Source organism: Neolamprologus multifasciatus, chromosome 19 (assembly GCF_963576455.1).
Source record: "Neolamprologus multifasciatus chromosome 19, fNeoMul1.2, whole genome shotgun sequence".
Classification (NCBI taxonomy): Eukaryota; Metazoa; Chordata; class Actinopteri; order Cichliformes; family Cichlidae; genus Neolamprologus; species Neolamprologus multifasciatus.
Window position 1 is genome coordinate 409,003 of NC_140457.1, and position 23,527 is coordinate 432,529.

General features: G+C 49.3%; 1 protein-coding gene across 3 annotated transcripts; it reads left to right on the forward strand.

The window, feature by feature from the left end:
• Positions 1-574: 574 nt before the first annotated feature.
• On the forward strand, positions 575-23,446 carry LOC146495555 (protein PALS1-like). 3 transcript variants are annotated; one of them, XM_085144368.1, is made up of 17 exons: positions 575-791; positions 10,137-10,475; positions 10,972-11,143; positions 11,444-11,544; positions 13,000-13,107; positions 15,041-15,118; positions 15,280-15,420; positions 15,512-15,673; positions 15,772-15,849; positions 15,926-16,109; positions 16,690-16,758; positions 16,860-16,931; positions 17,033-17,200; positions 17,271-17,360; positions 17,966-18,078; positions 21,713-21,823; positions 21,937-23,446. In XM_085144368.1, exons 2-17 carry the CDS (start codon positions 10,290-10,292, stop codon positions 22,111-22,113), a joined length of 2,010 nt encoding a protein of 669 aa, XP_085000494.1. In that variant the 5' UTR covers positions 575-791; positions 10,137-10,289; the 3' UTR covers positions 22,114-23,446. The 3 variants fall into 3 exon arrangements, with proteins under 3 accessions (XP_085000494.1, XP_085000493.1, XP_085000495.1); XM_085144367.1 differs by having other exon boundaries at positions 10,166-10,475; XM_085144369.1 differs by lacking the exon at positions 575-791 and adding an exon at positions 903-1,077 and having other exon boundaries at positions 10,166-10,475.
• The last annotated feature ends 81 nt before the right edge of the window (positions 23,447-23,527 follow it).

Genomic DNA, 23,527 nt, shown 5'->3' on the forward strand with positions numbered 1-23,527 from the left:
CAAAAAGTGATTTCCTGAATGGGCAGTTTCTGCAGGTCAGACCTATCTGCAGCTTTTATCCCACCTGTCCGCACATTCTCATCGAATTACATTCCTCACAGTGAGTCACTGATGATGCACGAAGATAATCACAGCAGGCAGAAGTTAAACACAGCACAGCTGACTGAACAGATCACATTTATGAGTGATGTCATGAAACTGACATCACTCAGAGTAAACAACAAGCGAGGTAGAGGATAACTTTATTTCCCCTGTGTGGTTGTTTGAAGCAGTCCAACGAGCTGCATACATTTAAGACAGGGTAAGGAAGACTATGACTTGTACTCACCTAAAGACTTTAAATAACTCTTTATTTATTTATGATCAGAACCCCCCATGTTGGTCTTCTTGGCCCCCTGTTAAAAATCCTGGGGAACCCCCTGCACAGCTAGCCCAGCTGCCTGCTTTACTTTTAATGCTAACCTCGCTGTGCTGCATTCCATGTAGCGGCGTGTCTCATTGGCTGAAACCAAATTCCTTTCATAGGTGCGTCCAATCAGCGTCACCGTGTTATCTAGCTGGTGGCTCGCTGGCCCCGCCCCCTCTCTGGAGCTGAGAATGACAGTGAGGAAGAGGAGGGGAGGTCTCCGTTGGTGTCCGAGCAGCGAGCAGTAACTTTGCCAGAGAAACGGAGAATCACCGACAGAAAGTCCGCGAAGCGAGTGGCGGATAGGGCTCAGAGCGGTGCTGTGACCCGGCAATTTCCCGGGGGATTGAGTCGTGAGACAGAGGCGGAGGTCGGGCTGAAGCAGGTGAGGCTTCCAGCGCTTTCTGTTCGCTCTCAAGTGGCTTTGTTATCAACAGGTGCCGCTAGCAGCTAGCTGCTAACGCTAGGCTCGAATAAAGTGCGTTTATCCGAGCAGGGCGGCTCGCTGACGGGCCAAACCGACTCAGGTGTCCGAGTTTAGGCTGTGAACGGAGCCGGTCCGCCCCGGAGCCCTGTCGCTCGAGTGAGAGAAGCAGGAAAACACTGAGAGGCTCGAGAGTGAGCTAAAGTTAGCCAGCTGTCAGTGAGACAAACTCCAGGCTGGGGGAGAGGTACCTGCATACACCGCTGAGCTTATCTTTATTTCAGTTATTCCACCTCAGCAGCGACTAAACGCGCCATTTTTACTAAAACGCCGCCGCGTAGACCTGCTGAAGTTACCTGAGTGCTGGACAACCGGTCAAACTACAGGAAGCTGTATTTACAGTGAGCTTCTTATTTCCTTGTACAGAGAAATAAAGCGTTTGTTTCCTGTTCCCTGCCGCTCCCCGTCACTGCCGTGGAAGGAAATGTGTTTTTCAATGGAGCGTTATCAGGGTCCGAGATTACCGAGTACTGAGTGGCAGTGGGCGGCTGGGATTCAAACCTTCAGTCGGTGTGAGGGTCAAGCCCAGCCCGGCCTCCTCACGCAGTCCTCTCAGCGTTTGGGGTTTCTTTATTTTTTCTCTTATTTGTTTGTTTGTTTTTACCCCGCATATATGTTCCCAGTCATGTTTTGTGTCCTTTTTGGGCTTTATTCTTCATTTATTTGTTGTTGTTTTTAAACAAACAAACACGTGTGACGGGCATTCAGTAAATAGTTACTTTTTTTCCTAATCCGTTTTTGAATTTCTTTGTTTTTATTTTTTGCCCCACAATTTTATTAATTAATTCTTTTTTGGTAAATAGATTTTTTTAAGTTTACATTTTCCTCATAAATATTTGTACATTTTAGTCATTTTTGGAGGGAATTTTTTGGGATCTTTTTGTGTTTTATTTTACATTTTTTAAAGTAACGTTTTTAGTCAATATTTGAATTCTTTCCCTTTTTTATTATTTTGATATTTGAGTTTAGAAAAAGTCATACCTTTATGAAAAAACGAATTAATTCATGGTATGCGATTCTTGTAAATTTGTAGTTCTCTGCTCTTGTTTTGGGGGCTTTCTGTCCTAAATATTTGAGTTTCTTGTGAATGTGGGCGGTGTTAAGATGTGACCCCGCCCTCCCAGCAGCCTGTCGGCCTTCACTGTGAGTCGCTGCATTATTATTAGACTATTTTCAGCGTGACCTTGTGCTGGTTTGTCTCACTGCTGTGGACAGAGTCGTGGTTCTGCAGCTTCAGCAGATAAAATTTGGAGAAGTGTGACGTTTACCTGTTTAATGTTTACCTGCGTTTGCCTTCCAATCAGACATGTCTGTGGGCGGGGCATTGCTCCAGAGAGAGTGGTGGCTCCATCAGAGCCGAGTCGGCATATTTTAAATGTTACTTGTTCATTTATTATTTTTTAATAGCCTTTATTGGATGGAGACAGACAGGATGCACAGTGGGGGGGTGGGGGGGGGGGGGGGGGTCGGACTCCTACCCGGCTTCCTGGCCATGGATCACTCGGTCGCCAGCTCACCCTCAGAGTAAACTGGTGCCCAGAATTCATTTATCTGATTGAACTTCTGTGAATAAAGTTACGATGCAGTTGCTGTGAATGTTGAGTCTTACAAAGAGCGTAGTTTGGATGCTAGCGCAGGTCCCGCTAAAGGGCGTCACGCCCTCACGCCACCATCACAGGGTCTGTCTGGGAGATCTCAGTCAGACGAGGAGCCGCTGGAGGTCGCCGTGCTCCTCCTGTGCCTCCTCACGCTGAGGAGCGGATGCTGGTCCGGTCCTGGCGTCTACTCCTCCTCCTGATGCTGCTGGCAGACGCAGCAGGTGTGGACGAGCTGCATTACCTGTGCAGCATGAACGGGTTGCAGCAGGTGCGAGGACACAGAACACTCCCCTCCCTTGTTGCTGCCGCTCTGATCACACCTGTGCAGGTGAGACACAATTTGTCACCTTTCAGTGTGAGATGTTCACAGGGCAGTCGGCTCTCGGGCGCTAGACGTTTCATCTGATGACATCAGGACTGCCTTGGAGTCCCACGGCGTGTTTGGGCGCGGTGAAGTGACCGCGGTCGGCGGCTGGTTGGATGTGACTCATTGCTGCATCTGCAGTTTCCTGCACATGGTCACGGTTCAGCTGCACATGCGTGTCTGGCGTGTTTGTGCTCTCCCCTTGCTGTGTGTTCGGCTCTGCAGGAGAAGTGTTTCCTCTGAGAACTACTAGTGTTTATCTTTTTGGAGAAGGAACCATTGGACTTGTTTTGTATTTTTCTGATTTATTTTGAAGTCGGAGCTTTCCCTGAAGCTCGTCTTTGTTGTCCTTAATAAGGCTGGTGTTATCTGTGAGGGTGCTGTGCAAGTCAGGTCGGGTGCCTGTGTTTGGTTTCCTCGTCAGCGGATGTAGGTTTGCTTCTGCAGCACAGGAAGAAAGCTGCAGGTGTTGTGCGAGCTGGATGTGGAGGGTCATCGGCTGAATTTCAGAGAGCGGTGGGAGCCTCACTTTACCCTCCACGCAGAGCGCTGGTGAAGCAGTGAGGTGAGGACGGGGCTGAGGGCGTCGGGCCAACGAGAGACAGACGTCCTCTGTTCTCAGGAATGCTCGCTCGCTGCTTCTCCGGCCTGATTGGGGGGCTCGTGCCGGGGCCGACTGGTCACTGCTGTCTGATTTGGTCCATTTGCGTCCTCAGGCAGTGGGACGCTGCTGAAGTCCAGGTGTGTATGAGGACTGAGTTTAGTCCTTTCCATGCTTATATTTTTTAAATATTTTACAAAATTTCCTTATTTAATCTGCCAGAGACCAGCACCTTCTACTTTTACTTCACCGGACAGTCTGATTGCTTTTATTTTGAAAGATCCAGCCCTTCCTATCTCGTGCTTCCCTCCTCACAAACACGGCCCTGCTGACCAGTCTGTCCTGCTCAGGTGAGCTGGTTAGTTAGTGGTTTAGGAACCAGTTCTCCACCTGTTGCAGGTTCTGGTTCTGGTGCAGGACCTCCAGACTAGAACCAGGACTACATCACCAGCTGCAGTCCAGCGCAGAGGTGGAGGACTTCGTCCGCAGGATGAGAGCCTTAGTGGGGAAGCAGCAAAGAGACAGGAAGGGCTGGGAACTTTCAGAATAAGAGCCAGGACGTTGCTCTCCAGTCAACCGATCAGATTTTGTGAGAACGTGAAAGGCTGTTAGAGGCTGTGGTGTTTCTGGAGGGTGGGGGAGGAATCAGTGTCACGTTCAACATGTTTAAATCCACTCGCGTGTCCAAGACTCAGATGAGACTTTCTTTCAGTTTGACGGGTTTTTGTTGCTCACATAAAATAATTGAAGTTGTTTTTGTTCCGTTTCAGTGTGTCCGCCCTCCACTCCCTCCTCTCTGTTTTCCTGTCTGGTACAGGCTGGTACAGCTGTGTGTGTGTGTGTGTGTGTGTGTGTGTGTGTGTGTGTGTGTGTGTGTGTGTGTGTGTGTGTGTGTGTGTGTGACAAAACTCAAACACACTCATAAAGTTCTGAGAACAGCGGGTGGAGGAAGGTGGATGGGAGGGGCTATTATCAGGATTGTTATTGATTGTTTATCTTGATCGAGTCACATGATCAGAAACATGAAACAGACAAAATCCCGTCGCTGCAGTCTGTCAGATTAAATGTTGGACTGTTTGTTTCTGGGAACAATCTCGTGTTGGTTGTGTGAGCTCGTCTTTGTCATAGTTGTGTAATTGTCTCGGTGGGACAAATGTCTCTTCAGTCTCTGAGGAAGACAAACTGCTAACACACCGATGACTTAACCTCTGTGTTTTTACAACCACTGGAGGCCAAATGTGAATGATGACAGTGAAACGTGCCCAGAGGGCGGCGTGCGACAGGACGGGTGGCGTGCGACAGGACGGGCGGCGTGCGACAGGACGGGCGGCGTGTTGAGTTAGAACATGTCCTTTCTGATGGTCTGAGGGCAGCGATCCAGCAGGAAACGGCTTCAAGTCCTGATCAGCTTCAGGCTTTTCCAGCCAGACTGGGTTTCAAACCAAGCTCCACCCCTTTCCCCGCAAACCAAAACACTCAGCAGGAGGGCTCGTCCGCTCTTCCTCGCCCCCTCAGCTGATTCTCTTCAAGCACTGACTTTTTCTTTCTGCTGTAAGTCAAACACCTGCAGTCGTACCGGTCTTTAATGAAGACATCAGTTTTACGCTCCCGGAGTCACGTTTGCTACAGGAAACCTCACAAAGTGCATTCTGGGTAACGGTTAAAGGCTGGTGTCAGCCTGTGGGAGAGGTGCGTGCTCAGCGTGAGTGGGGCTCATGCATCCACAGACCAGGATCATCTTCATCTGCTGAATATTGTAAATCTGTCGGGTGTCTCTGAGGCAGAAACTGTTTCTCTTTTTATTCAGTCAAACCTGTGATTTCACTGAATTAGACGATGTGAGCGCTCAGTGCAGCTCCTCGGACGTGTAGGTTTCTGAAGACTCGGGTCGGGACGCCGTGCAGTCAGATGGAGCCGGCGCTTGATGGAGCGGCTCGGGGCTGCAGTGCATGTGTGAAACCCGATGGATGAGTGCACGGAGCTGTTTGTGGTCCAGGAAACTGAATCCAGCGAACTGTCTGCAAACCCTGCTAAGCTTTGAGTATCAACGGATACTCGAGTACTCGTCTGACTGCAGTGGGTTAGTACTCAGGTGTGTTTACCTGGACACACAGTTGAGGACAGATTTCACATATTTAATTCTGTAAGCAGAGCTTTGCTGGTTATTGTGTTTGCACTCCTGTAAACGTAGATGACCTCTGCGAATATTAAAGATGATGGGGGGGCTGAGAGCGGGGGTCAGGGTTGCATATCTCACGATTATTTTGTGTGCCTGTAAACGAGCGCGTGCCCTCATCAGGTCGGTGTGTTTGTGCACAGCTCAGAGACGAGCTGAAAGTGTGCATCGATCGTCTAGCCATCTCTAGACCCAGCAGTCTTAGCTAATTATAGGCCAATCTCCAACCTTCCTTTCATATCAAACATCCTTGAAAGAGTAGTTGTCAAACAGCTAACAGATCATCTGCAGAGGAATGGTTTATTTGAAGAGTTTCAGTCAGGTTTCAGAGTTCATCACAGCACAGAAACAGCTTTAGTGAAGGTTACAAATGATCTTCTTATGGCCTCTGACAGTGGACTCATCTCTGTGCTTGTCCTTCTTGACCTTAGTGCAGCATTCGATACTGTTGACCATAATATTCTATTAGAGCGATTAGAACATGCTGTAGGTATTACAGGTATTGCACTGCAGTGGTTTGTATCATATCTATCTAATAGACTCCAATTTGTGCATGTAAATGGAGAGTCCTCTTCACACACTGAGGTTAATTATGGAGTTCCACAGGGTTCGGTGCTAGGACCAATTCTGTTTACATTATACATGCTTCCCCTAGGCAGCATCATTAGAAGACATAGCATACATTTTCACTGCTATGCAGATGACACCCAGCTCTATCTGTCCATGAAGCCAGATAACACACACCAATTAGTTAAACTGCAGGAATGTCTTAAAGACATAAAGACTTGGATGGCCACTAACTTTCTGCTTCTTAACTCGGATAAAACTGAGGTCATTGTACTCGGCGCTGAAAAGCTTAGAAATATGGTATCTAACCAGATTCTTACTCTGGATGGCATTACCTTGGCCTCCAGTAACACTGTGAGGAACCTTGGAGTCATTTTTGACCAGGATATGTCCTTCAACGCACATATTAAACAAATATGTAAGACTGCGTTCTTCCATTTGCGCAACATCTCTAAAATTAGAAATATCCTGTCTCAGAGTGACGCTGAAAAACTAGTTCATGCATTTATTACTTCCAGGCTAGACTACTGCAATTCATTATTATCAGGATGTCCAAAAAACTCACTGAAAAGCCTTCAGTTAATCCAAAATGCTGCAGCAAGAGTCCTGACAGGGACTAGAAAGAGAGAGCATATTTCTCCTGTTTTGGCTTCCTGTTAAATCCAGAATTCAAAATCCTGCTCCTCACATACAAGGTCTTAAATAATCAGGCCCCATCTTATCTTAATGACCTTGTAGTACCATATCACCCTATTAGAGCACTTCGCTCCCGCTCTGCAGGCCTACTTGTTGTTCCTAGAGTATTTAAAAGTAGAATTGGAGGGAGAGCCTTCAGTTTTCAGGCCCCTCTTCTGTGGAACCAGCTTCCAGTTTGGATTCAGGAGACAGACACTATCTCTACTTTCAAGATTAGGCTTCAAACTTTCCTTTTTGCTAAAGCATATAGTTAGGGCTGGACCAGGTGACCCTGAATCCTCCCTTAGTTATGCTGCAATAGATGTAGGCTGCCGGGGGATTCCCATGATGCATTGAGTTTTTCCTTTCCAGTCACCTTTCTCACTGACTATGTGTTAACAGACCTCTCTGTATTGAATCGTATCTGTTATTAATCTCTGTCTCTCTTCCACAGCATGTCTTTATCCTGTCTTCCTTCTCTCACCCCAACCGGTCGCAGCAGATGGCCGCCCCTCCCTGAGCCTGGTTCTGCCGGAGGTTTCTTCCTGTTAAAAGGGAGTTTTTCCTTCCCACTGTCGCCAAAGTGCTGCTCATAGGGGGTCATATGATTGTTGGGCTTTTCTCTGTATCTATGAAGCGCCTTGAGGCGACATTTGTTGTGATTTGGCGCTATATAAATAAAATTGAATTGAATTGAATTGAATGTTTGAATCCCAGCTCTGTTTTTGGGACACGCTCCCTTCCCCCATCACAGGAATGCTGTTCCCAGGCTGCCTGGCATTCCTCACTGTGCATCATGGGCCGTGTGTGTCACAGATAACATACAAACATGTTATTGTGTTACTGACATAAGGCCTCCATCCGTCTCTGTTTATTTTTACCTTCTCTCTCTCTTTTTTGCTTTCCATTCGTCGTTACCTCACTCGCCCTCTGCCTCCCCTGTTTCCTGACCTGAGCGCCCCCTCGTCCCTCCCACCTACCCGGACCACCCGGCTGCAGACAAAGCCATTGTTGTTATGGTTACGTGTATGGAGTGGGCGGTCTTGGTATTGTTGCCTTTGAACTAATGACCGAGCTACAGCTGGCGCTGCTGTTAACCCGCTGCACCTGTCACTAAACCAGCTGTTTGTGTCCCGCACATCTGGCTGAATGTTCGGCTGTTCAGACTTTATGGACAGAACGTCCTCACAGTTTGTGAGCAGAAGGTGGAGGACAGAGGTCTCAGAAACGTTAGCATAAGCGTTAGAAAAAGGAGAGGTTTGAACGTGGGGTGGATGTTTGGGGTCTTGTGATTGGATAAACTGTTTGCCGACCTGACGTCTCTCTGGCTCGCAGCGCCGATCGCTTCACCTCATCGTTACCGTTCGTAGCTTGTGCGGCAGCGAGAAGGTTCCCGTCGTGACATTAAAATGCTGTGATGGTGAAACAGGTGTGTCATGTGACTGTCCTTACTTCCTTTTTAAACTGATCCTGCTGTGCTTCATCAGCTCCACCCTGATGAAAAGCTGCCGAGTGTTACCTGGTTAATAAATGCATCCGGTTTCCTGTGACCTGTCAGTTAGGGCTGCCACAAACGATTATTTTGATAGTCGACTAGTCAGATCATCATCCATTGGACATAAAACTACAGCTTATTGCACCAGCAGCATCTGCTCTTATATAACTATCATTAGCTTACAGCTTTAAGTGTTTAAGGTCTGTGCTAACTAAAAATAAAGACAAGATGATAGTTTATTAAATTTTAGTTTAAGTTTTTAGTTTTAAGTTTGCAGATTGTTTCGGTGAAGTTTAATAAACTCCTTGCTATCTAAAATATAACAGGACACCGGAGTAAATTCTCAGCATCTCACACTTCTGATAATCAGCTGTCTGCTTGACGTTTATTCAGCTGTGTAAAAACTATAACTTTAATCTCAGCCAAACCGATTTACTCAGGAACAAATAAAATACTGAAAAAAGCCAAACAATAACATTTTTAAGTTATCTAAGTGACTTATATATCATGTTTAACCTGAGTAGCGAAAGACGGCGGTGGGTTTGAAGCCGGGAGTCCGGTGTTCTCACGGCTAGTGAGCCTAGCCCCCGGCTAGCTATCGAGCTAGTGGGTAACAGACGTCTCCGAAATCGTCGGAGCGCTTTTGAAAATATGTGGTGTCTTGATAAACTGAGCAGATATTTGAGGTTTACACAGCTACATTCTCGCCTGAAAATATGTTAAACGTTTATTTTGTGACCCAGAAAGAATAATAAGAGTAATATTAAAACTAACTAGCTGCCGCCATTGTTGGAAACTGAGCTGGGCTGCGCTATGAATTCTGGGACACAGCTTCTTCTTCTTCGGGGTTTAACGGCAGCTGGCATCCTTGTACATGCAGTGCTGCCATCTTCTGTTTCAGTCCGTTATTACACTCTTAAATCCTACTACTTATTCCTGCGTCTTTTGGGATCTTACAAAGCTTCAAACGACGCGTCGACTATTAAATCAGTCGTCGACGATTTTGATAGTCGACGTAATCGTGACTAGTCGACTAATCGTGGCAGCCCTACTGTCAGCAGACGTAGGGCTGTGCGATATGACAAAAATGCCATATCCCAATATAAGACATTTATCGTCCTGACAACGATATAAATCACAAAAATTTAACATTTTCTGTAAATTCTGTGAATCTTGGGCAGCTCGACTTGCGTTTAGTTTTTCCAGCTCGGCGTCTTTTACCTGGAGTCGAGTGTTTTAACCGATGCATTTTTTGACATAAGTTGTAACGGCCGCTGTTGTCTTTCAAAGTTTGAGTCCAAGGTTGGTTTTTTTAGCACATGACGGCTCTTTTTTTGCTTCTCCTCCGTAAACTCTCTGCATGCTCTTTCACGTGATTCAGTTTATTTTGAAAAGTCTCAACAGGATCTTGAGCTTTATTGTGAAAGGTTTACATGGAAAACAAAACAAGCGGACTGCGGAGCCACGCGATGGTTTTACCGTCGTTGTTGCTAACGACAACACGTAAAAACAGGCGCTTGTCTGTCCGTAGTGTGGTTATATTAAATATAAGAGAGAGAGAGAACTTTAATAAAGCCGCTACCATCAAAACCATGAAAAAAAATTGCTGTAAACAGTTTATTTTCCGACACCACGAAACAAACGATAGCGTGATAGGAAACGACGTTTTTATATCCGATATATATCGTTATATCGAACAGCCCTCAGCAGACGCTGCGTCTGCTCATCTGCTCCTTCACAGGTGACCTTGTGTGTCTGCTTCCTGCACAGGTGACCTTGTGTGTCTGCTTCCTGCACAGGTGACGGTGTCATGGCTGCCTTCTTCACCGACTTACCCTCCTAAACATCTCAGGAACATAACCATCGTAGAAACTGCCCGTCTGAGGAATCGAATCAAACGCACACAGTACAAGACGTGCGTGCATGCGAGGGATGACGACCTCCCATCTGAATGGCCATGTTGCTGGAGAGGGAGGAGGAGGAGGAGATGAAGAGGCGAGGGGAGGACAGCAGCACCGAGAAATGGCCGTGGACTGTCCGGGAGACCTGGGCAGCCGAACGCTGCCTCTGCGGCGCTCCGCTCAGCTGGAGAGGATACGACAGCATCAGGTACACAGAGAAACCTGCGTGGGCGGGGCCTTTATCTTCAGGTGTTCAGTTTGGGGCTGTGCATGTTTCACTGACAGGTTTCGTGTAGCGACAGCGGGATGAAAGCACGCCTGAGCTAACCTGTGCAGCGAAGCCTCCGAGGCTCAGCTTAGCCAGCGCTCAGAGTTCCTGCAAACATCTCTGATAGTTCAGTGCAGGAAACTTCACTAAGTGCATTGTGGGTAAACTGTCAGGCTGATTTGAGCGTGTGGGGGAGGTGTCGGCTCAGAACGAGCTGCAGCCAAAACAACACCGAGGTTTAGTTTCCTCGAGTGGCGTGGGATTGCTGCGGCTGATTCTTCAGTCCTGAGCATCGTCAGGTTTTACCTGGTGTGGGTTTCATTTACATAACACGCTCACGTGAGCCAATCACAGCTCAGCGTGCAGAGGACGCCGTGTGTGCTCTGAGGCATATGGAGGGCCTCCTGTGTAACTTCCTCTGCTCTTTGTGTGTCAGGAGGACCTTCGGCGCCGTAGAGAAGAGGAGGGTCGGCAGCTGGATCTGAACGCCTCACTCAGACTCAGGAACCTCTCCCAGAATCCCTACAGCGGGATCGACAACCCCACATTCCTGCAAGACACACCGCAGCTGCCAGCGCTCAGCAGCCAGCACACACACGCGCTGCTGGGTAACACACACACACACACACAGCAGTCATTACTGTGCAGATCTGAGGGGTCAAAGGGCGAGGAGGTGGAAGTTAAAGAGATGCTGACGGCGTTGAAAAAGGAGGAAAGTGAGCAGGAATGTCAGACGCCAGTCAGGGAGGGAATTCCTCAGGGAGGGAGTGAAGCACCCGACTTAATTAAGAGTTTGTTTGTTGGGCGGCGGCGCTGACACACACAGGAGGACACACACAGGAGGGACACGCTGTTCGTCTCAGGTCAGTATGTGTGTGTTTGCTGTGAACACGTGTGTCTCTCTGCAGAGTTGGAGGAGCTGCTGCTGTCGCTGAAGCAGGTCCGGGGCAGCCTGTCGGACCAGCAGAGTCACAGTGACATCGAGTTGGTCCTCGCTCTGCTGAACAAGGTAATCTTAGCGGCGAGGCCTCGGCCCGCTGTGTAATTGTGGCTTCTTTGTGAGACTCTGCGGTCAAAGACTCGTCACTGCTGTCTGAGCTGCAGCTTTGTGGTCTCGCCTCGAGGCTCTCTGCTGACCCAGGGCGACTTTTAGCTGCTGCGTCCTGATGTGAGACCGTCGGGCTGGTGGTGACTCTGCAGACGCTCTCACACGCTGCAGGTGTGCACCGACTGTGTTTGTGTGCTTTTCTGAGCAGCAGACACAGACCTGGCAAAACGCACGTTTCAGTGCACGAAACGGGAAGAAGGAAAAGGCTCGCCGCTTTCTTTGACCGTGACCACGGGGTCACAGCGTCAGCGCCGGGTTGCACTGTTGTTTGAAAGCTGTCACTCAGCAGGGTGACACCTGCAGTGTGATTGGTTTCTAACAGCTTTAATGTAAAATCATCCTTCCAGCCTGTAAAGTGGTCATCGTGACGCCGCCTGCCTGCCGCTCTGTTGCACTTACAGCTGCAGAAACACGGAGACGTGAGGTTTTTAAAATCCGCTCAGAGCTTTAATCTTTGTCACAAAGCCGTGTGGAGTCATGTGGCTGTTTTCAGCCAGTCAGATGCATGAAAGCGCATTCCTGCGATGCTTTGGAGTCAAAGTCGACCCTCCTGAGTCGTGCTTCAGAGCCTCGCTGCTGCCCGAAGCCGTTCGCCCACATAGAGACGTCTGATCTCCAGCCTGAGTGGTTTTTGCTCTGCTGAAGGTTTGTTTGATTTCTGCCACACGGATTAGTGCAGGACTTCCTGTGAGCTCATTAAAACAAACTGTACCGATCATTTGAGGAAACTCGCGCTCTGATTGGACTCGTATTTCCTCGCAGTCATGAGCTGAACCAAGAGTTTGTTTCCACAGCGTCGCTCTGCAGCTGCGTGTAATGACAGAGCGACGCTGCCTCTGCTTCACAGGTTTTATCTCTCAATCTTTCTCTTCTGCTGACATAACCTGACCTCCAGCATGAAGCAGACCTGATGCAGAGCAGCCTGTAGCTTTACTGTAGCTTTACTGTAGCTTTACTGTAGCTTTACTGTAGCGTCTGTTTTCACCTGTGCATGTCTCACCTGTAGCTCACCTGCAGGCGATAAACGAGCGTCTCTTTAAAAAGAGCTGCTGTGTGGTGATGCTGCATCAATCTCATTATTATGATAACATTCATGTGGAAATGAGTTGCGAGCTCTGAGGATGTCGAGGTCTTCCTCCAGAAGCTCGGCCATCTTTATGCTCGACTCGCCGTCCACCTGAGTGACCTGTGGGTGGGTTAACAGTCAGAGGTCGACACTTCAGTCATGAAACTGGAGCTTTTGCTGACTGTGAACTCGGTTTGTGAGGATTTAAATCAGTTTTCGACTCAGCGCAGCGTCGAGTGGGAATAAATGACAGCTCAGAGTCGCTGACGTCTGTGTTTTTCTCTCTGCAGTCGGACTTCCAGTCGGCGCTGAAGATCCACAATGCCGTGGCCAGCAGCATGCACCGACCGTCTCCACCGTACCCCAACACGCAGCAGGCGCTTCCACTCGCCATGGAGGTAACACGGCTGTATTTGAACTGCGGTAATGGAGCAGAAAGTTCAGCTTCATCAGTCTGGATGTGAACTAAAGCTGGTCTTTAATAGTCGATCCTTATTTCTCACCTGTTTGTGCTGCAGATCAAACTGAGTTAGTGTTTGTCCAACGCTGCTGTGAGGGGGCAGCACAGCGGCGACACTGTAGTGTGTTTGTAGAGCTGCAGTGGGTCACACTGTTTCCTGCACGACCATTTTTAATTCACCAACATCGTTCATGATCTTTCTTTTCCTTTGCAGTCACGCAGGTGATCGATCAAACAACACCTGATCGATTCACTTGCAGTGAAACTAACATAAACTCAGCTGAAACAACAAAAACAACAAAGTTTTGTACGTCAGACTCTCTATGTGCTCCGCGATGTTCTGCCTGACGTCTGTGTCTCATCCACATTTGTGCTGGGATCAAACTTGTGTGGTTCCCTTTCCCACTGAGCCCATGGTCTTCCTGAGGGGCGGGGTCTGGTTCATCACACCGTCGGTGACTCTGGGAGTTTTCCCGCGTGCCGTGAAAGCGAGGCTAAGCTCGGTGCTGGGGTTTGTGCTCCTCGGGCCTCGTTTCAGAGGCAGCTCATTAAAAGCAGAACATCATCCATGTTGGCGTCTCCGCCCTGCATTCGGCTTCCAGAATCAGAGAGAAAAGACGAGCTGGCGTGCACGCCGTCCTCACAAACGTGCTGCTTCTTCATCAGAAACGAAGCAGAAACGTGCAGCAGTGCAGGAGGATGTTTCAGTGCAGGAGGATGTTTCAGTGCAGGAGGATGTTTCAGTGCAGGAGCATGTTTCAGCACGCCGCTGGTCACTGTTAATACAACAGAAATATGAAGAATAAACCGATCTGTTAAAGTCCTTACTCACTGCTCGTGCACGTACCGAAGGTTTCCTCCTCTTCTTCTGTTCTTCCTCACGTCACCCCAACGCTGATCAGCTCTGTGTGTGTACAGTAAGTACTCCATCAGTTTTTACACTCTGCAACCAGTGTGATGTCACGGAGGGCTGAGCCACACCCACTGCTGGTCATACATCTGTAGCAGCTAGAAGAGCATGGTCTTAAAGGGGGAGGAGCCTGTGTCAGTCAGAGACATCGCCAAGGCTGGAATCAGACAAAGAAGGATTATTATGAGCTGTGAATCAGGCAAAGCTGCTCTGAAGCTGGAAATGAGCAACTTTCAAACCCACTGAACTGTAACACGGACGTCTTCAGCTGTGACGTGTAACAGCGCCACAGCAAGGCCGCCATGAAGGAAAACACGGGTGTGTTTTTGTCTGTCCGTCCATTTTCTTATGGCCGGGTCGCGGGGGCAGCAGCCCAGACCTCCCTCTCCACAGCCACCTCCTCCAGCTTCTCCTGGGGAACACCAAGGCGTTCCCAGGCCAGCCCAGTAATGTAATCTCTCCAGCGCGTCCTGGGTCTGCCCTGGGGCCTCCACCCGGTGGGACATGCCCGGAACACCTCACCCAGGAGGCGCCCAGGAGGCATCCTCATCAAACGCCTGAACCACCTCAGCTGGCTCCTTTCAATGTGGAGCAGCGGCTCTACTCTGAGCCCCTCCCGGATGGCCGAACTTCTCACCCTATCTCTAAGGGAGAGGCCAGCCACCCTTCGGAGGAAGCTCATTTCCGCCGCTTGTATCCACGATCTCGTTCTTTCGGTCACACCCACAGCTGGTGACCACAGGTGAGGGTAGGGACGTAGATCCACCAGTAAATTTAGAGCTTTTACATTCCGCTCTCTCTTCACCACGACGGGCCGGTGCAGCGCCCGCATCACTGCAGCCGCAGCACCAATATGTCTGTTTTTGTCATTAAACACGACCAAAGTCTCTAATAATGTAAAAAATACGGTTGGACATGTGACAGGAAGTGATCAGAGCGGGGATGTCTGCTGCTGTTTCAGGTCAGGAACCTCCTACAGGCGTGTCACAATAAAGAAGGCCTGGAGCTGCACAGCCTGCTGTCAGACACACATCTGCAGGTACACACACCTACACTCGTTTTCATGTCTCAGCGAGGACGTCTGATGTTTTCATGCTTTTCTGAATCTCCCCAAACGTCTGAGAATGACCTCTGTGTGACCCGTGTGTGTCTGTGTGTGTGTCTGTGTGTGTGTCTGTGTGTGTGTGTGTGTGTGTGCAGTCGTTGCTTCTGACCCATGACAGCATAGCAGAGATGGAGATGCAGCTGGAGCCGCTGCCCGCCGAGGGCGAGATGCTGACGCAGTGGGGAGGAGAGACCGTGAAGATCGTTCGCATCGAGAAGGCCCGAGACATCCCTCTGGTACGTACACACACACACACACACAACAACATCCTGGTGTTTGACGCCAGGACTCGTCTCCGTGGCTGTGATGACGTGGTTTGCTCTGCAGGGGGCGACGGTGCGGAATGAAATGGAGAGCGTGGTGATCAGTCGGATCGTTCGCGGCGGCGCGGCTGAGCGAAGCGGGCTTCTGTCTGAAGGAGACGAAATCCTGGAGATTAACGGCATCGAGATCCGAGGCAAAGACGTCAACCAGGTGTTCGACATCCTGGTGAGTGTTTGGCGTGCGAGCGCAGGTCGACTCCGGCTGAGCGTCGTCCGTGAGCTCAGGCGCTTTCACGATGATTTTGTGTGTTTGTGTGTAAACAGGCCGACATGCACGGCCTCCTGACCTTCGTGCTGATTCCCAGCAATCAGAGCAAACCTCCTCCCGTCAAAGAGAGCGTGGTGAGTGCTGCGACACGAACGCCTCGTCCCCGACGGACGCCTTCGTCTGACCCCGTGACTCTGCTCCGCTCCTCAGGTCCACGTGAAGGCTCATTTTGACTACGACCCCTCGGACGACCCCTACGTGCCGTGCAGAGAGCTCGGCTTGTCCTTCCAGAAGGGAGACATCCTGCACATCATCAGCCAGTCCGACCCCAACTGGTGGCAGGCGTACCGGGACGGAGACGAGGATAACCAGCCGCTCGCCGGCCTGGTGCCAGGTACGGCGGTCTGACGGAGGTTTTTATCTCAAGGGTTTGAAAAATGCTGCACGGTGTGAGCGCGCTCAGAGCGTTTGATTTGGATAACAGAGAGCAGATTAGCAGCAACCTTTGACCTCCGTGACCGCTGTGATCACGTGACCGTTGGGACAGTTACTCGTGGCTTCCCTCTGCTGACTCCACACCAAACAGGAAGTGACATTTCACCTCGTGTGCAGTGCCACCTTCTTACCCCCCTCAGTCCTCAGGTCCAGCTGCCCTCAGAGGGCGTCAGTAAGCTCCGCCTTTATTTCCGGTTGCCCGTGGCATCAGCAGAATTCCAGCTGACGTGCTTTTCCAGTTGTTCCTGGATGATCCCAGGCCAGATGATCCCGGGGTCTCCCCCATTTGAGCGTGCCCAGAACTCCTGCTGCGCTCACGCGAGCGTGGGCTCGCCTCTGTTTGTTTTCATACGTTGGACTGAAGCGTTTCCTCGTGTTTGGCGTGATCGTGTTCTCCCTGAGGTCAGCAGGTCAACATCAGGACGCGTCCGTGTTTGTTCTGGTGTCAGCTGAGCAGCTCTCTGCTTCTGTCTCCACAGGGAAGAGTTTCCAGCAGCAGAGAGAAGCCATGAAGCAAACCATAGAAGAAGACGAGCCCGAGAAGTCCGGTCGGTCCCTGCTCCGCCCACGTTATGACCCCATTGCTGTAAAAACCCATGTGGGGTTAGAGGTCATGTGACTCGAGCACTGAAGTGGTGTCTGTTTGCAGGGAAGCTCTGGTGTGGGAAGAAGAACAAGAGGAAGAGGAAGAAGCTGCTCTACAACCCTCACAGGAACGACGGTGCGTCAGTCTGTCCCCAGGCGGCGAGGAGGCGGAGCCTCAGCTCCTGCTCTACCCTCACTCAAACTCCAGATGTCTCTTTTTCTTGTCTTTTGCTCCAGATCTCGATAATGAAGAAATTCTCACCTATGAGGAGATGGCGCTGTACCACCAGCCGGCCAATAGGAAGCGGCCGATTGCTCTGATTGGTCCGAGCGGCTGTGGGCAGGAACAGCTCAGGCAGCGGCTGCTCAACAGTGAACCAGAGCGCTTCGCTGCAGCTGTGCCTCGTAAGGATGTGTGTGTGTGTGTGTGTGCGTGTGTGTGTGTGCGCGTAAACTAACTGTGTGTGTGTCGTAGACACGACGCGGAGCCGTCGCGAGGGCGAGCAGAGCGGTCGGGACTATCACTTTGTGTCTCGGCAGACCTTCGAGGCTGAGCTGGCGGCTGGTGAGACGTTTAAATCTGAGAATATTCGTGATGATGTCGTTGAAATGATTTAAAGTTAAAGTGTTTAAACGTCCTGAAGTGCAGCTGTGAAAACAAACATGCTGAGGCAGAAATATGGACTCTGATGTAATACCAGTTTGCACCACAAGGTGGCGCCAGTGCCTTAAGATAAAACTTTATTAATCCCTCGGGTGGGTTCCTCTGGGAAATTTGGTTTCCAAAAGCACAGCACTGACAGAAGTTACAGAATATTATACATACACACACACACACACACACACACACACACACACATAAATAAAATATATGAAGGGGATAAATAGAATAAATAGGAATAAAAATACAAGTGAAATTGCACATTTCAAGTATGGAGTCTATTGCACCGTTGACTATTAACAGAAGTATTGCACAGTGAAGTGAAGAGGCACTACAGCTTAGTTGTTCCCCCTCCTTTGTCCTCCAGAGAGGAGTTAAACAGTCTGATGGCGTGTGGGACAAAGCAGTTTTTAAGTCTGTTGGTTCTTTAAACTGCACCTGTGAGGCTCGGGGTGTTTGCAGGTCTTTAACTTCCTGTTGGTGTGAAATGAGTTGTTTTTGTGTTTCAGGGAAGCTGATCGAGTCCGGAGAGTTCGAGAAGAATCTGTACGGGACGAGTACGGACTCAGTGAGACAGGTCATCAACACCGGGAAGATCTGCGTGCTGTGTCTGCACACACAGGTGTGTATGTGAGCGCGCACGGGTGTGTATGTGAGCGCGCGCACAGGTGTGTATGTGAGCGCGCACGGGTGTGTGTGTGAGCGCGCGCACAGGTGTGTATGTGAGCGCACAGGTGTGTATGTGAGCGCACAGGTGTGTGCGTGAGCGCGCGCACAGGTGTATGTGAGCACGCGCACAGGTGTGTATGTGAGCGCGCGCACAGGTGTGTATGTGAGCACGCGCACGGGTGTGTATGTGAGCGCGCGCACAGGTGTGTATGTGAGCGCACAGGTGTGTGCGTGAGCGCGCGCACAGGTGTTTATGTGAGCGCGCGCACAGGTGTGTGCATGTGTGAGCGCGCACAGGTGTGTGCATGTGTGAGCGCGCACAGGTGTGTGCATGTGTGAGCGCGCACGGGTGTGTATGTGAGCGCGCGCACGGGTGTGTATGTGCGTGAGCGCACGGGTGTGTACGTGAGCGCGCGCACGGGTGTGTGCGTGAGCGCGCGCGCGTTTGTACTGAACGGTCCTGCAGGGTGTAACCTGTAAGCAGAGCTGCATGCTTTGTTTGCTGTCAGATGATCTGACTGGATGAGGCGGGGTCAGTGTGAACGCTTTCATTGGAGGAAACGCTGATGTGTGGCCTGCGTGTTCTTACTAAAGCAGCAGTGACGGGGCGAGCGGGGAGCTGCGATTGGTTCACCTGCTGCTTGTCTTTTATGTTGGCTGTGACGTCAGCAGAATCTTAATAATCGCAGTCTGGAGGTGATGATCAGCTGATCCCCGTCATGCTGCCTCCACCTGCAGCACAGCTGCAGCTTTTATCTGCACTGGGTCTCAGACTGATTTCACTGGAGAGGCTGAAGCAGAGTTTGAATATGAGAAGCAGCTGATTCCAGCTGTGTTATTCTCATTGATCTCCTCTTAAGACAGAGTCACATTTGCATGAAATAAACGGAGTCTAATCAGATGAAGTTCTTTGCAGCTTTCAGACTTTATTCAGAAAATCAGACACATGAATGTTTTCAGCATTTTAACAGAATAGAAATCATCAGCTTAACAGTTTGGAAACAAATCAGCTTCCTGTGTTCGGTCACAGGATGTGGCTTCAGGGATGATGTCGGACAGCTTGATGTTAAACTCTGTGCTGCTTCTTTGCAGCGATGCTTGGGTCTGATGAACGGCTGCTTTTTGCTGGCTGCACTTTAAATACAGTTACCATTAAATATGTTCTGTTCTGGGAAACATCTGATACACTGAAAAGTATTGCCTGGTCTGTAACACCGGAATATGTTCGCATAACCGATCTTTTCTGCAAGCGCTTTGAGAGAAGTTTCTAACTCATTATCATTAAAAAAGGGAATACCCTGTTTATTAAGGGGTCTGTATGGTTGTGTAAACACGAGGGCATGCTGTGGCCAGTTTGTCATCACTGTAATCAATTCCAAAATGTTTTCTGAAGGTTCGTCTGGGTTTGCACATCTGTGTGCACACGGAGACAGGTATGTGTACAGAAGCAAAAAGCTCTTTTCATTTTTGTTGCTCCACGCATTCTTAATGTGTTCCAAAACGAGGCGTTCAGCGTGGATATACCCACTGGGCTGTTCTATATGAATGTCTGTCCACATTTTGAATCGGATTTGGTCCATTCTATCCAGGGGGATGTTCACAGCAGCACAGAACTGCCCCGGTTCTGAATCCCTGCCAAAGAAAGGACATTTCTAGTTTGTGCTGATTGTGAAGGAAACAGAATAATCCAGATGTTACCTGTGAGGATACTCGCCTGATTAAATCGAAAATCTGAGGCAGCTTGTTCTCAATCCCCTGATCCAGACTGGTTCCAGCTGACAGCAGCAGGGCCAGCACGGTCCAGGACAGGACACACCTCTGCACACCTGACATGATGTAAACTGCACACCTGCACAGGTCACATTGGTGTTGTTACAGCTCAGCACACAGTGACCTCTGCTAAAGTTTTCTCCACGCTGAGGGACAGAATCAGACTCACCTGATGAGTCGAAGCGTCTCACCTGTGGAGTCGGGTCGTCGTTTGGTGACTGAGGCTCAGTGTGGCGGCTCGAGGGTTTTATAACGGGCACGCTGACGTGTCTCAGCGGCTCCTCTGTCCAAACACCACGTAACATGTAAATTAGGGGTGGGCGATATAAACAATATAAATTTGGCCAACGATAGAGATTTGTCATCAAGCTGCGCCTGTTTTGGTCAAAAGCATCGCAGCGGCTACAACCATTATCATCTGCAAATTATGGCGACAGTCACAGCAAAGACTGAAGCACTTTTGAAATATGGGGAAAGCCAAAAACTGCACTTCCTCCACGTCCGTAACATTGATTCATTAATGCTGAATTCTCTGCAGCTGCTCTGTTCCCATGTTGTTGCAGTATATTAATGACTAACCTCGTATTGTGGATGAATAATCTCAGTTGTTCTCCTGACTGAAGTTTGGCCCGTGTACAGCATCCTGCTATGTGATTGCATTTGTCCCTGACCACCAGAATCCCTCACGTTAACTTTTATCGAGTGGAAAAAAGTTAGCGTTCATCCTCCAGCTTCACTGTGCTAATGCTATGCTAACATAGCTGTGTCGCTAGCAATCACGTAGCACAACATTATATACCAGGTAGTCCAACTTCAGTAACCCTACAAACGCCACTGCTGTTTAGTTTTCTGTCTTCGTTTATGTTGGAAATGACAACAGAGCTGTACGTTTGAATTAGTTTCAGAAATCTCAGTCAGAACATGGTATGAAATGTTTAGGTGGAAGCTAGCGAGCTAACTTCCTGTTAACTTCTAACTCCATTAAATTTAATAAATTCTGTTTTCATGGATGTTAAACTTAATTGTTACACCCGATAAAGCAACAACGCTGATGATTTTATTAAAGATGAAAGAATTTAGACCGTTTTTAACTCTCAGTGTTCGTTTGACTTTGGGACCTGAAGTCAAACGAACCCTCAGAGGAACCCTAAAATCCTCTGAGTGTACTGAGGCAGAACGAGGTGCCCAGGTTCAGTTTTATGCTTTCCACAATCTTTGAGAGAGGACTGCGTCATGTTTTCTTTCAGCTTGTATATGAAGGTCAAAGGTCGAAGCAGTGTTTTCAGAAAGTCGTCTATCCCAAAGGTCTGTGCATCCAAACACAAGGACGAGTCTGTGATAGCCTGGATGGAGCTGAGCTCTGAGAACAAAGTGCATCAGTTTCCCTGACGTCCTGTGAATGCACCGTTGGACCTCACCATGCAGCTCAGAGTTGAGCTTCTGTGCTTCCATGATGAAGATCATCCTGCTTATCTGGGTTCCTATCAGTGACAACAGTAACCATGAAGCCCAGACCTGCCTCACCACCTCCTCCAGCTCGTCCTGGGGTCACAGAGTCGTCCCCGAGCTGCTGTTAGATACAAGCTGTGTCCCAAAACGTCGGCTGCATCCTCCTGAGGACCCGGCCTTCGCGGTCTACGTGGGCCGGGTCCTACGAAGACCGAGAAGGTTTGAGCCAACAAGCTAATGGGAGCTCTGTGCAGGTGACCGGGTACACCTGCAGAAAGCCATGAAGCTGTTCATACCTGGTAACACCTGTGCTGAAGAGCTTTCTCCACTGTTTTTATACATGACTCTGTGTGTCTGTGTGTTTCCAGGCTCTGAAGGTGCTGAGGAGTTCAGACTTGAAGCCTTACATCATCTTCATAGCTCCGCCCTCCCAGGAACGACTTCGAGCCTTATTGGCTAAAGAAAACAAGAACCCCAAGGTGCTCGTCCGTTTACGTTTGCCCCTCAGCTGTGTTTATGCACGTGTGTCTCAGTGCTAATGTGTGTGTGTGTGTCTGTGTGCGTGTGTGTGTGTGTGTGTGTGTGTGTGTAGCCCGAGGAGCTGCGTGACATCATCGAGAAGGCGCGTGAGATGGAGCAGGGCTGCGGTCACCTGTTCGACTCCATCATCGTGAACACGGATCAGGACAAAGCTTTCACCGAGCTGCTGAGACTCATCAACAAGCTGGACACGGAGCCGCAGTGGGTGCCCTGCTCCTGGCTGCGCTGATCACACGGACACGCACGCACACACACACGCACACACACAGACTCACACACTCACAGACACACACACGCAGCTCGGGGTCGGCGTCAGGACAGAAATCTGAGATTTTGAATCAAACTGTTCGTGTTTGTTGAGGGCAGGTCGATCCTGCTGAGCAACAACAAAAACAATAAAATCATCGACTAACGAGACGGAGTGACGTCACAACGAGCTCAAATTATTTCTGTTATCTTAGTGGGAACACGAACAATCTGGTCTCTGACCAATAAAAATGAGTCTCAGCATTAAGCTCCTCCTCCTGTCCCAGCAGGGGGCGGGCCTCACAGCCTGTAGTGTCGCTGCCGCTCGATTGGTTCACATTTCAGCGTGTTTCTGTCCTCGTGGTCACGTGCAGACGGAGTTGTTCACTCACATTTTTGGAGATGCAGAGCTCTGCCCCGCCCACTGAGGCATTCTGAGATACCTGAGGGCGAGCAGGCTCGGAGCAGCGAGTTTATAATCCTTTTCTTTTTTCCACGACACGAACTGAAACTTTGACCTTTGACCTTCTGCTCATTCTCGTTTTTAAACGTTTTGCTGGAATATTTATTGTGTAAATCGACACTGATGTCGCTGCGTTAAAAACTTTATTTTGGAAAGATTCTGAACGTCTTTCCAGCTTTATTCTGAAAGTCTCAGATGTTTGTTTCCTGTCGCTGACTCTGAATCAGTTTACGAACACACTCTGACGTCAGACTGTTTCAGGACGTCGTGTTTTTCTTGGAGTCGTGTTCATGTTGGACCTCGCCGCTGTCGGCGCCGCCTCGTCGTCATTTCGTTTTAATGTTTGTTTTTATTTGTTGTAAACACACCCACCTGTCCAGGTGAGGCTCCTCAGGAGGAAATGTGAAGATCAAACACTTTGGCTGCTGACTCCGCCCCCTCGGCCGGGCTGAGAGCGCAGACTTCCTGTCTGACTGACTTTTACTGCACTTGTGTTTGTTTTTGTATCAGCTGATTCTGTTTGACCTTTGACCCGGCGGCCTGCAGGTGTGTGTGTGTGACTGAGCTGAAGTAGAGACTCTGTATCATCACTGTAGAGCTTTTATATATTTGTAATATTCAAAATAGATTTATGAAGACCAGAATGCACCAATAGGAGTGCAGCTTTCTCGCCCTCATCCCCTGCTATTGGTCCAGGAGGAAGAACAAGAGGGGGGCAGGGCTAGCTGTACTGAATGTAATTGATTCCACTTCCTGTTTCTCACTTCCTCCTGAGAGAAAACCTTTTGTATGAATATTCACCACAAAGACACGAATAATGAATAAAATAGATCATCAGTAGAAAATAAACCTGTTTGTTTTTATTCAAACTTTATTATTATAAAAACCTCTGACATCACTTCCTCCTTTCAGAGTCGTAGCTTCCTACCTGAAG

Bases quoted from the DNA above. Each gene is read 5' to 3' on its own strand.
- LOC146495555 (XM_085144368.1), top strand. From the start codon at position 10,290: ATGCGAGGGATGACGACCTCCCATCTGAATGGCCATGTTGCTGGAGAG. The intron at 15,850-15,925 runs GTGAGTGCTGCG...TCCGCTCCTCAG, and splicing joins CTCCCGTCAAAGAGAGCGTG to GTCCACGTGAAGGCTCATTT. The intron at 18,079-21,712 runs GTGTGTATGTGA...GTGTGTTTCCAG, and splicing joins TGCTGTGTCTGCACACACAG to GCTCTGAAGGTGCTGAGGAG.